Source organism: Geotrypetes seraphini, chromosome 12 (genome assembly GCF_902459505.1).
Source record: "Geotrypetes seraphini chromosome 12, aGeoSer1.1, whole genome shotgun sequence".
NCBI classification, from domain to species: domain Eukaryota; kingdom Metazoa; phylum Chordata; class Amphibia; order Gymnophiona; family Dermophiidae; genus Geotrypetes; species Geotrypetes seraphini.
In genome coordinates this window covers 55,659,099-55,676,577 of record NC_047095.1, presented here as the reverse complement: position 1 = coordinate 55,676,577, position 17,479 = coordinate 55,659,099, and the positions used below count along the sequence as shown (strand labels likewise).

Genomic DNA, 17,479 nt, shown 5'->3' with positions numbered 1-17,479 from the left:
TGCTAGCCAACAGGTGACATCATTTAATGTCCCTGATGGTCACTGCTGCCAACACATGGTTCCCATCTCCTGCAGGCCAAAAAAAATGAGGCAGCGGTAGAAATGCAGCCTGGATCTCCTTCAAGGCTGCTACTATGAGGGCAATTCTGTAAGTGGGCATCCCGATGCCATGCAGCGAGAGCCTATTCTATAAAAGCATCTGGGCACCCAAATTCTGAACATTAGGGCATCACTGCTTCTAATATTTAGGTGCCCGCAGTTATACCAGCCATAGACCTGCTATAACTAAGGATGCCTACGTACAGCAAGAGAGTGGCAGCCCTGCCCAGGCCAATTTGAATATCCCCTTTGCATTTATACTCTGTCACTTGCATGTATCCTTATTTATTCAATTTGCTGCCACAGATGTAAGCGTACACTTACTATTCTGTGTATTTACACACGCGTGAGTGGCGTGTCAGCGCAGACACCCACTTATACTTTCAAGTTTATTTAAAAATTTGATTCATTCGCAATATCCTATTTCAAAGCGATTTACAAATGTAAAATCAGGGTATTAATAAAACATAATGTAAATTACACGACAAACATCGGGCAGGCAGCGTATTAAAGAAAAGGAGAAACATATAGGATCAAAACAATAGGGTAGGGAATTGTTACCCATTAATTTTCTTTTATAGGATTAGTAGATCTCTGAGAAAAGATGACTACGCAAAATCTGGAAACCGAATTGTAGGATTCAAAAGCATCTTTGTAGAGCCACCTTTTTAAAAGTCCTTTAAACCTATCCACCTTCCCTTTGTCCTCAGACTTGTCCTGATATACTCTTGCTGTTATTTGGGGGGTTTGTTTGGTTTGTTTGTTTTTTAATAAAGACAGAGTGCTAATTACTGAAAACCTTTTTCATTTCAGAATCCAGTTGGAGTCGGTCGCTACAATATTGCTAAGCCAATGTTGGATAAATCGGACACATGCTGTAAAGCTGAATTTATGTCCAAGTCTGGACGCTATCTGAGCAACTTAAAGCAGGACAAATATTGGGAGTAAGTCATTTATCACTTATATTCTCAGGAAGGTCAGTAACTGGATATTCATGGAAGATGGAGGCTGACTGAATCTTGGTTTTGGCTGGGGAGTATTCAGCCTTGTTTCAGTTGAAAATGCAAGTGCATATTTGGTTGAAACCAAAACCTTTGGTCCTGTGTCTTGTGGCTCTCCTCCTCCACCCTCCCCATGCCTGGAACTGAAGGAGCTCAACCTCCTCCCTTCTTCTCCACCAAACAGAAAAAGCCTACCATACCACCTGGTGGTCTAGTAGCTTGTAGGGGCAAGAGCAATCTTCATTAAGTCCTGTCCATGCCATTTGTGCAGTCAAAATGGCTGCCACAACTTCCAATGGTAGTCTCGCAAGATTGCCACTGAAAGTTGCGGCATCTATTTTGACTATAGACACAGTACGGGCAGGAGTGACTGAGGATCACTCCTTCCCCTACAAGCCAATAGACCACCAGGGCGATAGATTAGGCATGGGAAGGGGGAGTTGCTTTCTGGTGAGTCCAGGAGGAGGGCTGCTTCTCTTTTTGGGGCAGGGGGGTAAGGAAGAAAGTTGAGGTCCTTCTGTTTGGGAGCGAGGGGTGATGGAGTGGAAGCTTTTCCAGCTCAGGGGCTGCAACCAAAGCTGAGTGGCAAATTTTAGATGCAGATTTGATTTCGATCACCCTCTAATGGATGAAATATATACACAAAATTGGGCCACCAACTTCACACCCTCCACACTCAGCAGGGAGCTGGGTTGGCCACCCTCCCCCTCCCAAAACCCTGAAGGCCCTGCCTGGACTTCCCTTTAAATCCCTAGTAGTCTAGTGGTGTCTTTGGGCAGGAACCCATCCTGAGTTGCTTCTGCCCCCACCAGTTCCTTTATCAAATTGACTGCCAGTACTGCAGTGGGTAGGTCCTGGCAACCATTTTGCAATAGGAACTGGCATGGGCAAATTTCAACTGCTGATTCTGCTTCAGTCAAATCTATGTCAGAATTATCCATTTTTATTGGAGCAGGATCAGTTTATACAAAGTTGGGATGAAATAACTTATTATGCAGTGGAAAACATTTTTGATTGGCAGAGCTAAATCAATCAATCTCCAGCCCTTCCCTAAAGGCTGTCTCGTTGATGTGTTGGATAAAATATTGGTCAGACTGTGGCCCTGTTCTACTGCCTATGCCTTTGAGAGCAATGGATTGGTGGAATATAAATACTTTTAAATGAAACGCTTAGTTAATGTGTTGAGTGGAGATTTTCAGCAGGCCTAAATCTATCCAGATAGCATTGATGCAGTCACCGCTTAACCTAGCCTAACATTCAGCACCACTACTCATATTGCTAACAATGCTGAATATACTTACTAAGTTAAGCACTGATGCTTAAATTAATATGGTGGCTGCAGCAGCGGAAAAGAGACCTCTGTATGGTTATGGTGAATTCAGGAGAGGAGCAGCCTCTCCACTTTTCCAGGTATTTTTGCCTGCCTTCCTCTCTCTGCGATCTTTTGTAGTTTATGAAAGCTAACCTCTTATCCCTTACCTTGTCAGCTATTACTTTTGAGAACCAAAGCGGCCTTCTTTCCCTCTTAATTTTACTTAACTTGCCTCACAAAAAGGTCCATTGCCCTTACAATAACTCTCTTCAGTTTTGCCCACTGCATTTTTACTCCTTCCAGATGTTCCCATCCAGACGATTCCTTGACGTGGATCGGGTGGATCTTATAACAATGCGCAAACTTTTAGGAAGGCCCATGGCCATGCCCCCTTTCAAATTCACACACAAGGCCATACTTTTATGGTAAAATAATTTTTATTGGAACAAGCAAGAAAACAAATACCAAGACTCAACCATATAAGCAGTGTCCCAAAAAAACATTTTGTATAAACCTAACCCTATCCCGCCCCCAACCACCTACCCCCCCCCCCCCCCCCCCACTGGTCGGAGTTCCCAGAAACAGTCAGTAACACTAGTAAATCAATAAGACACAGTCAACAATTCAGCACTCGACTTCTTGCAACAGGAGTCATGGTAGTTCAAGAACGTTCCCATATAAGTGTGAAACGCTCACCCCGCATAGTTGAAAGATCAGGCACATCTCGACGCTCCCAAGTAAGCAGTTGAATCATCTGAGTACGCCACTTGAGAAATATACATTTGAGGGCACATAAAATGGACCACTTAAGAAAAGCTTGCAGTCCAGGTGGCCTCGGATGACAAGAAGGAGAAACACCAAATAACAGAAGAGAGGAGGGTCGTATAGTCACAGTCCAAACAGTCTTCTATAAAGGCAAAAAGTTGCTCCCAGAAAATTTGAACCGCTGGACAAGACCATAACATATGGCCCAGCTCAGCGATCCAATAACCACATTTATCACACTCTGGTGATGGTCGAAATTTAGCACAGTAAGCTCTATAAGGAGATACATAGATTCTAAATAATAACTTAAATTGCATTTCCCAAAAGTAAACATATTTTTTTCATGGCTGGCAGCCGAGCTACGGCACTTTTATAGAATTACACTTTCCAAGTTGTGTGTGAGTAACTTTTAATTAGTCCCAATTAGCTTCAATTATGTGTTAATTGCACATTAATTGTGTATGTACATTTGCTACTTGCATAACGTTAGGTGCCATTGGGGCATGTGTGGCACAGTGGTTAGAGCTACAGCCTCCGCACCTTGAGGTTGTGGGTTCAAATCCCATGCTGCTCCTTATGACCCTGGGCAAGTCACTTAATCCCCCATTGCCCCAGGTACATTCAATAGAGTGTGAGCCCACCAGGACAGATGGGGAAAAATGCTTGAGAACCTGAATGTAAACCACTTAAGCTATAAGTGGTATAATAAATACTTAAATAAATTTACATAATTTAGGGATTAGAGTGCAATTAGGCATCTGTGTGTTCAGCTTTCAGCTGTCAGATGCAGCATTCTGCTTAATTATAGTGGCCTCACTTGCACCATTTTAGCCGCCTGGCGCTTCTGCATTTAAAAATCACTTCCGAAAACATCCAGCAAAGCTGCACTTGAGCAGTATAAGGGGCTACCACCTCCTTCCAGTGAGCTGGCTCTCTTTATTCTGGCTAGTAAAGCAACATCTGTTTTCCAGTGGTTTGAAAATTTGTGGTGGTCATCTTGAATTAGTTAGACCAGTGGTTCCCAAACCTATCCTGGGGGACCCCCCAGCCAGTCAGGTTTTCAAGATATCTCTAATGAATATGCATGAGAGAGATTTGCATATAATGGAAGTGACAGGTATGCAAATGTCTCTCATGCATATTCATTAGGGATATCTTGAAAACCTGACTGGCTGGGGGGTCACCCAGGACAGGTTTGGGAACCACTGAGTTAGACTGTTGCATGTTCAGTCATGTTTATTAGTAAACTTGATATACCGCTATTACTGATACGTCAGATTTTAGTAATACGTTAAATAAAAAACCAAACGGAAAAGAACTCCATATTCAATAGCAAAGTAGTCACAGACATCATACATACAAGTAGTCAGTCATTTAGAGCAGTGGTTCCCAACCCTGTCCTGGAGGACCACCAGGCCAATCGGGTTTTCAGGATAGCCCTAATGAATTTGCAGGAGAGAGATTTGCATATAATGGAAGTGAGAGGCATGCAAATCTGCTCCATGCATATTCATTAGGGCTAGCCTGAAAACCCGATTGGCCTGGTGGTCCTCCAGGACAGGGTTGGGAACCACTGATTTAGAGCATTGTTCTTTGACCTTTTGATACCTGTGGACTGGCAGAAATAAAAGAATTATTTTGTGGACCGGCACCGGTCTGCGGACTGGCAGTTGAAGAACACTGGGCTAAGTCGTGGGCCAGACCCTGCCCATCTCCACCCAATCTCTGCCCCAGACCCCACCCCCATAATAGTACTAATTCACCATTTTTCCATTCATTTTTCATACACACACACACACACAAAATATAATTGTATTAACAAGACATAATGGTTAACCACAAAATAAAACTACACAAGGCACACTGTATGCTTCTCAATATTCATTCCTACCAGAACACAGATAACCCCATGCAAATATGGGATGAAAGACTAAAAGTACTAATATATACAAACAAACCCTAAGGTGGAAGACTCTGCATGCAGTACAACACCAGAGGAAAAGAAACAAGTGCATTTCTTCCTGAACAGACAGCAGATGTAAATCAATCACTAAATTAAAAAATAAAATCATTTCCCCTACCGTTGTTGTCTTCCTCCCTCCCTCCATGCTGTGCCTTGCCTTCTAACCTGCCCCCCACCCCCGGTGTTATCTATGAGGAATTTAGGAAACATCTGAAAACACACCTACCTGTTCCTAAAGTATCTAGACAACTGATCCTCTCTTCTCTCTCCCCTCTATAGCGATTAACTTGTTCTATTGATCACTCTTTCCTCAAAAATGGATTTCCTGTCCTATTAACCCTCTTTCTTCCTCCCCTCTTAAAGTCAATCAATTTGTACCTTTGCTTAATCTTTGTAAACCGCATAGAACTTCACGGTATTGCAGTATATAAGCTGTTATTATTATTATTATTATCTTTGGGCCGGCTCCCTCTGCCTCAATGCTGCAGTGCACAAAGCTGGGGGCAGCAGCTCCTCACGCCTCATCTGGAAGCCTTCCGTCTGACGTTGCAACATCAGAGAGACGGCTTCCAGATGAGGCGCAGGACGCACATAGAAGCCTCTGCCCACGGCTTTGTGCACTGCAGCACTGAGGCAGAGGGAGCCGGCCTGAAGACAATGCCACATTGATCGTACTGTGGACTGGCGGCTGAAGAGCACTGTTTGGGGCCCGATGCACGTGCCTGCCCTGCGGACCAGCAGGAAATTTCTGCGGACCGGCGGTTGAAGAACACCGATTTAGGGAGATACTGGTTTTCTTCCCCATCCCTAGTATATACCATCCTAACCAGTTGTAGGGGAAGAGTAATCAAATGTGTGTGGGCACCTGTGGAAATCACCAATATGATTTACTAGGGGCACACCTGCTCAGGCCAAACTCTGCCACAAATGTCTTAAATACTGCTAAAAAAAAATTTTAAAGAATACTTCTTTACAGAAGACCAAAGCAAAACTGCAGTGGAATGTACAAGGTGCAGGAATCGATTCAATAAAAATAATAAAAACATGTATAACATACATAAAACCAATCTAATAAATATATCTAAAAACTAGTATTCATGTGGACTGGACCCAACACGGTCCGTGTTTTGAAAAACACTTCTTCCTCAGGGGTCCCAGATGATGGTATGTAGAATATCAAAAAACCAGATTAGGAAAAACAAAATCAAATGGAACGGGCGTGAAATTCTCCTGTTAACGCACTGCACTGTGAAACACAAAGAGGTGGGATCTTCGTTCACTGGCACCGGCACAGGACGTGCCGGTGCCAGATGGGGTAAGGGGCTTGTTTGGGCAAGCAGGGGATGCTGCTTCCAGCACAGGGGTACAATGCCGGTTCTCAGGGGGGCTTTCACGAGCAGGAGCGATGCCAGTTTGAGCGGGAGGGGGGTAGAGCAGTGCCGGTGGCCTCATGGAGGGGGAAGGTGGAACCAATCAAGCGACTTTCCGTTACTTCTATGGGGAAACTCGCTTTCATATATGAGCAGTTTGGTTTACGAGCATGCTTCTGGAACGAATTATGCTCATAAACCAAGGTTCCACTGTATACTGAATTAGGACAAAAACAACAACCCCCCCCCCCCCCCAAACAGATACAAATAAGACCAATGGCACAAACTAGAAATGAAACTTGTTGATGTTCTGAAGATGTTAGTTTTATTTAAGGTAAAAATATATATAAGGCTGGCTTTTACATCTGATAGTTTTAAAATTCACTGTCATATTTTTCTTCTCTTTCAAAGGGAGCGCCTAAGGCCTACCAACATCCCTCTGGAAGAGCGAGTGTTTTTAGTTCCTCCTGATGAATTTTCAAGTGCAACGCCCATTCAGTGTGCTTAAAAATGACAACAGCCAGGTCACCATCAGCAGGATCGAGCAGTGGCAAACAACCTTGACTGGCTTTAGGTGCCAATTCTAGCTTCTGGTTTTTTGGCAGCTTAAGTTTTTAAACTAGCCAAGTGTGTAGCCAGAGTCAATAGTTCATACTTTTAGTGAAAAGCTCCCATGACAGTCAGTGAAGTCTCAGAGATCGGTACTTAGCCCAATAAAAGTAACCATGTTGCTTCACTAATTTGCTGAATTAAGCTAAAGGTTGAAATGCTGAGTCTTCTGAAAGAGCCAACTCTGCTCCTTAAACAGAGAAACATGACGACAGATAAAGGCCAAATGGCCCATCTACTATCTCCTACTCTCGCTAAGAGATCACCCATCATGTCGGACTCTCTTATGATACTATATTATTTGGTACAGCAATGAGAGTTCAGAGCCCAATTTCTGCTAATAATAACAAGCTTTTACTAATATTGACAGGGGTCGCCATGCAACAAATTACTCAAAATTGGAAAGATTATACTAAGTTAAATTATACATTTTGGTGGAATTCAATGTCACATATACAAAATGGAAAAGATGATAGCGTTACAATTTTAAAAAAATATGGGGACCATTGATTACTTACTCTAATGATCAGATGTCTTAAGCACATGGTTAGTTTATATTTTGGGTTAGGGTGGGGGGAAAACTGTATTATATGGTAATTGAAATATTGATAATAGGGGGGGTATCTATTTTTTATTTCATAAGAATATATGATTGTATTTTCAAGTGATTTCTGAAAATTGTTGTATTATTTATAATTCACTTGATGTAAGATTTAAAAATGAATAAAGATTAAAAAAAAAAAAAAGCAATCACCCATTCCCAGGGCAGGATTAATTCATCGAGGGCCCCTAGGCACACAAGTACACTGGGCCTCCTGCCCCACCCCACCCCACCCCACCATGCGCCCAGACGGAAACAGGAAGCTGCGTCAGAGGGAAGCTTTGGGCAAGCAGCACCGCTTTTACAATTATAGTTCCCGTTGCCTTTCTTACCCGCATTGCTTGCTTGTCTTACTTTCCGTCAATGGGGGGGGGGCCCGCGTTGGCGATCGATGCTGGAGGGGCCCATCGCCGTTTGGAAAAAAACAATGTTGATGCCCTCCTTCATCGGGCCCCCCTGACCATTTCGGGCCCTAGGCATGGGCCTACTTGGCCTATTGGTTAATCCTGCCCTGCCCCGCCCCACCCACGCTTTCTTAAAGTCAGTTTTCATCTCAACCATTTCTACCGGGAGACTATTCCACACATCTAGCGCTCACCCTTTCTGTACAAAAGTATTTTCTTAGATTACGCTTGAGCCTTAAGTTTATGAAGGTACTTCTAATGGATCATGGGCTCTTTGTTATCCTCAGGAGTGGAGTGGTGTTCGAGTGTGTTGTCAGTCGCACATGATGCAGATTCACCAGCCAGTCTGGTTAACAAACTCTGTGGCTTTAAACGCTCCCTTTCATATTGTCAACCTTTTTTGGGGGTGTTTTCAGGTGGGGGCCAACAGGCTTTTACCAAGCTCTTGCTCTGGTCTCTAGGATTCATGCCCAGCCTAAGACATTCTTCTAGATGTTGTACAAGCTTCATCTGCTACATTCAGAAAGTGTGAAGGTACACATCCAGAATTGATCTCCACTGTTTAATATATTTCTGGCACCACTATTAACTCTTAGTCAGTCAATTGGGTTTTTACCCTTTGCTTATGCAGATGACGTACAGCTTTTGTATCCTATAGATACTAATTCAGATGTAGAAATCACAGAAATTAATGAGAAACTTTTGAAAATAGCTAGATGGTTATACGACAATAAGCTGTCGCTTAATACATCCAAAACAGAAACTATGCTTTTTCTATGTAGGGAGGGGCAGGAATTAGGAACCAACATAATTTATGAACATAACTAATCTTAAAACAGTTACTAAGGTGAAGATTCTTGGGGTCATATTAGACCAAAAGCTTAGTTACCATGAGCAAATCAGTTCACTTGTAAGAACCTGCTTCTATAGGTTGAGACTGATCATGTCATTATCTGCTTTCCTTGACGAACCATCATTGAATATATTAATACACTCACTAGTCATATCTAAAATTGACTATTGCAATGTCCTGTACAAAGGCTCTACCCTAAAAGAAATACGCAGAATGCAAATTCTTCAAAATACCGCAATAAAAATAATTATGAAAAAGAAAAAATTTTATCTAAAGGAAAAACATTGGTTACCAGTAAACTCCAGAATCACAAACAAAATAGCATTACTCACACATAAAATACTTGTAAACAAAGTCCCTACATTCTTAGAAAGATATTTAATACCGTATACTCCCGTAAAATCTTTAAGATCTGAAGAAAAATCTTTACTAGTAGTCCCTTCATTAAAATTCATTTATTCAAGGAGAGATATGATCTTTTCTGTTACAGCCCCACAAACTTGGAATTCACTCCCACTCAATATAAGAGAAGAAAAATTACTCAGCAAGTTTAAAAGTCTCCTAAAGAGTTGGCTATTCAAGGACGCTTTTTAATGGATTCATTCTAAGTTACACTAGACTAGAAAGATCTAGTAAAAATTAAGCTGGTATCCGTTCCCCAACCTTTTGGGTCACTAGACCTTCCATTTTTTATATTTTTTTAGAATTGTATTTAAGCCAAGTGTTGCCTGTCTCCTATTTCCCTAAATGTATTATTGTAATTAGTATTAATTATTATGTTTGTTTGTCTTTTATTTTAACCTAACTTTTAACTTATGTAAATCGCATTGGATTGGATTATGCGATTAAATCAAATATTTTAAATAAACTTGAAACTCATTAACCTGGGCATGGATTCAGATAAATAGAAGGAACACCCCCCCTTCTACCCCCCGATAAATCTCCAAAATTGGTTGGAAAGCAAGCCACTGCATTATATCAGCAAATGAAGAAAACCAAGTGGCAAATGCATAAATACCACTGCAGCCGAAGATAGTGGAGTACAGATGAGATGCTTCACAGCAATTACAAAAAAGTGGCTAAAACAGCTGTCTTTAAATTTTAAAAGGGATGATTTGCTCTACCATGCCTCAATTGAATTTCAGAAAGGTGGGCTATACACTGGATAGATAAAATAAACTGCTTCAGTCCCTGCAATACCACTGATATTTGTCAACGTTTGCTTATTTCTGTTCTGAAGTGGGGGGGGGGGGGGGGAAGGTTACCTTCAAAAGCTCATCATAATATGCATTGAACTAGTCCAGGGGAAGGCAATTCCGGTCCTCGAGAGCCAGAGGCAGTGCCTGCAAATTCATCTCATATACACTTCTCCCTCCGTATCCACGGGGGTTAGGTGCAGAGCCGGACCGCGAAATGTGAAAAACCGTAAATAACTTCTCGGCCAGATCTGACCCACCCCCACCTCCCGGACCTTACCTGGTAGTCTAGCGGGTTTCCGGGGCAGGAGCGATCTTCCTATGCGCCTGCCCCGTGCAGATCACTCAAAGGAAATGGCTGCCGTGAGCTCCTGTAGTCCCTTCCTATGAGTGATCTGCACGGGGTAGGCGCGTAGTAAGATCACTCTTGCCCCGAAAACCCGCTAGACCACCAGGTAAGGCTTAAAAATAGGTGGAAAAATTAAAATGCCCCCTCCCCTCACAAAAAAAATCACAAATAATTGAATCTGTGGATTCAGAGGGAGAAGTGTATATTCATTGTGGATATCCTAAAAAGCTAACCTGCCTGTGGCTTTCGAGGACCGGAATTGCCTTCCCCTTGAACTAGTCCAATACCTTATTTCCTTTGAATATTTCTATATATTATCTTTACAAACTGCAAAGCAAGAAAAACTGAACAATCTCGGCAAATTACAAGACTAAATTAAACTTCTAAAAATTTAACAAATAAATGGTTAAAAACCTATTTTCTAAAATGCTGGTAAGAAGAAGAAATTATTACATGACTAAAATCTTTATCCCATGTTGCCGCTTGAAATGACAATGGCCATTGGAAACGTCTTTTATGTGAACCACCTTTGACAGATGGAAAAAAACAAACAAAACAGGTTTATACTGTAAGCATCTTGGATTGGCAAGTATAAACGGGTCCATTAAATAGCTAGGTACAAGAACATGCAACATTATATAACATATGCAACCAAATTTGAATACATTCCATTACTGATTTCTATTCCGCCTTAACCTTGCAGTTCTGGGCGGATTACAAAAGAGACATCTGGACATTTCCAGGATGATTACAAAGAGACTTCTGGACTTTTCCAGAAGAGTTACCAAGAAGAACATTTCCAGAGGAGTTACAAGAAGAATGGTGTAGTATAGTTTAGGGAATGGGACACGGCAAGGAGGATTGGGCTATTCCAGTGGATATACAATTTGGGATGATGTACAGATAGGATATAGAGCAGTTTCAGTATATATGCAGTTAGAACTCTTGTTTCAACAGGAAGCCAGTGCAATACGATTTGTTTCTTGAGATTAAAACTCAATCGAATAGCGGTGCACGCCTATAAAGATTTTTTGATTACCTGCAAGGTGAATTACATTACAATAATCCAAGATACTCGAGACTAAGGGCTCCTTTTACTAAGGTGCGCTAGCGTTTTTAGCGCAGGCAGGAAATTACCGCGCGCTACGCTTCTAGAACTAACGCCAGCTCAATGCTGGCGTTAAGGTCTAGCATGTGATGCAATGGAGCGTGTGCTATTCCACGCGTTAAAAAGCCCTAGCGCACCTTAGTAAAAGAAGCCCTGCATGATTGCACCAAGTCTTAAAAGAAGACGAGTCAAAATGTGGCCCGATTGTTGCAGGTTCCACAGCATAAAAAATCTTTTCCGGACTAAAGCAGTTTGGGTTTTCATAATCAAATTTTGGTCCAGATATACACATAGAATCTTAATAGCAGAATTCACTGGATACGTAACTCCATTTATACTTTAATTTGTGACGGCAGATAAGGGCCATAGCCCATCAGGTCTGCCCACTCTACTGGCCCACCCCCAAGTCTACTATCCTAGGGATCGCACTCCTGGTGACAGGTTCCCTTGGCTTAACCCTCTAAGGGATCCCACATGGGCATCTCATTTGCTCTTAAATTCTTGCACGCTGTTTGCCTCGATCACCTGCACCGGGAGCTCGTTCCAAGGATCAACCACTCTCGGTGAAGAAATATTTCCTGGTGTCACCATGAAATTTCCTGCCCCTGAGTTTGAGCGGATGCCCTCTTGTGGCTGAGGGTCCTTTGAGAAAGAGAATCTCTTCTTCCATCTCGATACGGCCGGTAGTACACGTAAACGTCTCGATCATGTCTCCTCTCTCCCTACGTTCCTCGAGTGAGTACAGCCGCAAATTTTTCAGCCTTTCCTCGTACGATAGGTCCTTGAGCCCTGAGACCATCCTGGTGGCCATCGTTTGCATTCTTCAAACTTGGTGCAGCAAAGAAAAATTTAGTTTTATCTGCATTAAGTTTTAGCTTAAATTCACTCATCCATTGCTCAAAAGTTAAAATAGCTGTTAAAATAAGCTGCTTAGCCTGTCAGCGTAGTAAAAATACGAGGAACTCAGAATAGTTATGTAATCTGCATAACTATAAGATGTTAATCTAGACCCCAAGAAAGTCAAATAAACATTAAAAAGGAAAAAAGAAGGGATCTTTGAGGAAAAGCACAAGTTATTCCATTTATCTTAAGGACAAAAAAATCAAAATTATTACTTTTTACCCTAACCTATTGTATTTTTCCTTTTACAATTGTAGTTCTTCCCCATTTTCCTATTGTCTGAAGTAGGTCTATACGTCTTATCAGTGCTTTATTATGACATACTTCACGGCCGACGGTTTTTCAGGACTTTAAAAACTTGCCTGTTTTATTTTTAAATGCCGTCCGGGCTCGGCCGCCGCGGCCGACATCTTGCCTCGGGCCGCCGACAGCCGCCGCGACAGCCATCCGCCTCGGGGGGGAGGGAGAGAGAGCTTCGCGCGCATGCGCACTCCTCCCTGCGGTGCCCTACAGCGCACAAACAGAACACACAGATGGAGTGCGCATGCGCGGCTAGCGTTTTATTATATTAGATAAGACTCTTTAGGATATTGCTTTTCTCAAGAAAATACCTAAATCCCGGAACAAAATCATTTGTGTCATATTTAGTTGAAAGCCAGTCACACACACACACGTAGGGCAACTTTTACGAAGCTGCCTTAGCGGCTTTATCGCGTGTACATTTTTAGCGCACGCTAACCCCCGCGCTAGCCGAAAAACTCCCGCCTGCTCAAGAGGAGGTGGTAGCGGCTAGCACGGCCAGCAAATTAGCGTGCGTTAAACCGCCAGCGCGGCTTCGTAAAAGGAGCCCTTAAACACAAAACATGAGCACGTGCATTATAAGATATCAGGCAGCAGTCCGAGCTATGGCAGCACAGACGGCAGCTGGAGAGGGCAGGATCCAAGATGTGTGGCACAGATGGGCTGAAGGCAGGCTGGTATACCAACACTTATGTCTATAGAGCTACTAGACATATGCAGCACTGTACATCAAAATGCCTGCTCAAAAGGAGCTTACAGTCTAGTCAAGACAGACCAACTGGACAAGGTGCTCAGTTGGGGGGAATTACAGAGGGGATAAGACAGATATTGGTGCTCAGCGGGTGGGTTGGAGTTTGGAATTGAAAAGCAGCTTTGAATCTGAATACTGCCAGAGACGGAGCTTGAAGTACCAGGCATACGGTGCAGCAAAGTAGAAAGGACGGAGTCCGAACTCAGGAAACACCTAAAAACATATCTGTTCCTAAAGTACGTAGGCAGTTGCACTGCACAATCTTTCCCCCACAACTGACTGAGTGGTACGAACAGAGTTGAAGTTTAGCAATCGGTAACATTTTTAATCATTGTAAACCGCATAGAACTTCACGGTCCTGCGGTATATAAACTGTTATTATTAGAGAAAGGTAGAGTGCCTGGTGAGGGAGTCGGTGGAAAGAGGAGAGACACTGAGGAGCTGCAGCGCAAATACACTTGTAAGTCATTAAGAGGAGTTTGAACTGTATGCATAAATGGATAGGGAGCCAATGAAGTGACTTGAGAAGTAATGTGGGCTTAGCAACATTGGTGGAATATTTATTTATTTAAAAATGTTCTATACCGCTTAAGAACTAAACAGCTTACATGAGTGACTATGAGGTGTGCAGCAGAGCTCTGAACAGATTGATGGGGAGAGAGATGGTTTAGCGCAGGGCTGCCCAAGTCCGGTCCTCGAGATCTACTGGCAGGCCAGGTTTTCAGGATATCCACAATGAATATGCATGAGAGAGAGATTTGCATACCAAGAAGGCAGTGCAGGCAAATCTCTCTCATGCATATTCATTGTGGATATCCTGAAAACCTGGCCTGCCAGTAGATCTCAAGGACCGGACTTGGGTAGCCCTGGTTTAGCGGAAGGCCAAGTAGTCTAGGAGGTGTTGGTTTAGTGCAGGGGTGTCAAAGTCCCTCCTCGAGGGCCGCAATCCAGTTGGGTTTTCAGGATTTCCTTAATGAATATGCATGAGATCTATTAGCATACAATGAAAGCAGTGCATGCAAATAGATCTCCTGGGAAATCCTGAAAACCTGACTGGAGGAGGGACTTTGACACCCCTGATTTAGCGGAAAGCCAATGAGAAGACGGATAGTGGACTTCAAAGGAAGAAACGTGGCGAGACTGAGGTAGAAGGGGTTGAAATCTGCAGGAGGGTGAGAGAAAGTGTAGTTACTTACCTGTAACGTAGGTTCTCCATGTACAGCAGGATAGTCAGCCACCATCAGTGAAGAATTCCCCGGGACTGCCCTGTTGCCGGGGAGGAAGGAAAAGCCTGTGCTGCAATTGGTTGCCAATGGTTTCCATCATGGCTGGTTGCCGAGACAGGGAGGAGGGACACTTCTAGGATTGCTTACCGAGTGCCCTGCCCAGAAAGGCAGACTCCTCTGCTGCAAAGGTTCTTCCCAACATGAGAGGGGGGGGGGGGGGGGGGGGAGGGGGGAGAGGTCTGCACTGCAGACTCTGCAGGACCCCAAGAGGGAAAGAAGCATTGAGTTTCTTTTTCAGGAGGAGGAAGCGTGCAGAAGCCATTATAGTGGAATGGGAAAAAGGAACAATGGGAAGAAACAGGCTATGAGCTACTGTAGTTTCAGACTATGAAGATGCTCAGAGAGGTTATGTAAGTGTCACAGGAAAGCTGAAGGGTTTAGATATGGGTAAAAAATAAAATGAAAGCGCCTGTACAGAGGTGGTCAACTTCTCATTATCACAACATTACAGTCAAAACTGTTCCTACAGTTTTCCTGATAACCGTAGAAATCAAAATTCTGATTCAGTCTTTTCACAAGGGGGTGCTGGAAAGTTCTCAGTACAACCAACTTCCTAAATTCTGAGCGTTATTTTGCCACTGTAGCTGAAAAGGGTGTTATCTTATTTCGTTAAGTGCCAATTTGCAGAGACAAAATTCTATGTTTTTGACATTGTTTCAGATCATTGATTGACGTTCATTCTCTTCTTGGTTGGTCTGAGAACTTTTCAGCTCTCCCTTGTAATCCATCCATAATTAAATAAAGAACAGAACTTGAGGTATAATGAAAAACACCTCATCCTAAAATCATCCCAGTGTTGTTGGCCAGAGTCATACCTGACAGCTAATGTCAAGAACTTTCCCTTCACAGCACAACCATGCACGTTGTCTCTGGTTCAACCCCAGAATCGCTGGCTCATCTCTGACGGACGGCAAATTATGCAACTGTGTATGAACAATTCATTCATGTATAATTATGCTCCAGTCAAAAGATGGAGCTGCACGATCTCAGGTTCCTTTTGTGACTTCTTTGAATTAACACTTTCTGCTAAAGTGAGAGACCTGGTCCCGCTTTGATACAACTCCTACGTGGACAGAGAACAATAGACATTTCAATCTACTGTTGCTCCTTTCCTTAATAATTAGACAGTTCACAAACTTGTGAAAAGCAATCGGTTCACATTCCTTCAGGAGTGCTCAAACTTCTTAGATGTAATGATGTCACATTTTCAGTCTGGCTGAATGGCTACGGCATCTGCATTTGATTCACAAAGGGTCCTCTCTCATTTGGTACACGTGCCATTGCAGAATAATGCTATCCACGCTGCTGGCTCTGTCACAAATAAGTGTACACCTTCAGGCATGACAGGTTTGTTTTTTTTTTTTTTAGTGTTTAGCAATATTATTTTTACATTTTTGAATTTATATTACAGTATTTCATTTTTACATTTTGTATTAAGACTGTAAACCGCTCTTAAACTTTAGGTATAGGGCAGTAAAGAATTTTGAATAGACTAGAAACACAAGGGACACCCAAGTATGTACCTAGATTACAGAATTGCTCTTGAAGAGTAAAAAAAACCTTAACCAAGAGATAAGCTGCAGTACTTAACACACAGTTAAGCCAGAAATATTCCCTGTCATTTTTCCAGTGTTCCTAAGCATTCAGGCCCTGATTCTATAAAAGAGGCCTAAGTTAGGTGCTTTGAGTGGTGCGCCTAGCCAATCTAGGCACCTTACTTAATTATTTGATTAGGCTTAATTGGCACTGATAATTGAAAAGCACCATGAAAAACAATTTTTAAAAATTAGCTGGTAGGGGCCTAACTCAGGAGGCATCTACCACTTTGAGGTAGACGGCTACCCTTAGGCACCTACCAGAAAGTAGGCGTGGTTAGCGGCAGAGATTCTGGATGGATTTTGGGTGTGGTTTGACTTTAGATGCACTCATTTAGGCCAAGAACCCCCCCCCCCCGACATAAGTGGGAGTGTGCCTAAGGTTTCAATGTCTACCAGTGTTTAAGACCACTTAGGTGCCGTTCGGCTCGATTCTGTAAATGGCACCTAGAGCAGTGTTCTTCAACCTTTTTACACTAAGGACCGGCAGAAATAAAAGAATTATTTTGTGGACCGGCATCGGTCCGCAGACTGGCGGTTGAAGAACACTGGCCTAGAGGACGATTGAAAATCATGCTCAACGGCGCTATTTATAGAATCAGAGCCTCAGTACATATGATTAATTAAGGGAGAAAAGTGAACTGCAGGATAGTGTCTGTTATTGTATAAATACCAGAAATAGCTAAGAAGAAAAAATTTAAAAAAAATTTAAATTGAATCAGGTTGGGCAGACTGGATGGCCCATTCGGGTCTTTATCTGCCGTCATCCACTATGTTATTATGTTACCAAATTTACAGAAAGGATTACAAATATCAGATCTAGAAAGGTTTTACTTCTCCCAGTCCCCAAAGTTGCTGCTTCACAAGGAAAGCAATCTACCCCGGGCTGCATCCGTTTCTTTCTTGGAATGTTTCAGTACAGGTCCGACAGCACAAGGTGGATTACTTTAGCATTAAATTATGTTCAATTGACTGCTGTTTTAAAAACAGCTTAATAAAAACAAAACAATCAGCAGG

At 42.7% G+C, this 17,479-nt stretch overlaps 1 protein-coding gene across 3 annotated transcripts in view; it reads left to right on the top strand.

Annotated features, from left to right (window-relative positions):
* The window catches only part of LEXM (lymphocyte expansion molecule), a 48,490-nt gene extending 40,961 nt beyond the window's left edge, over positions 1–7,529 (top strand). For all 3 annotated transcript variants that reach the window (XM_033915372.1, XM_033915370.1, XM_033915371.1), the window contains 2 exons: positions 913–1,043; positions 6,922–7,529. In XM_033915372.1, coding sequence (XP_033771263.1) covers positions 913–1,043; positions 6,922–7,018 — 228 coding nt within the window. In that variant the 3' untranslated portion in view covers positions 7,019–7,529. The remainder of the gene's footprint in view (positions 1–912; positions 1,044–6,921) is intronic.
* The last annotated feature ends 9,950 nt before the right edge of the window (positions 7,530–17,479 follow it).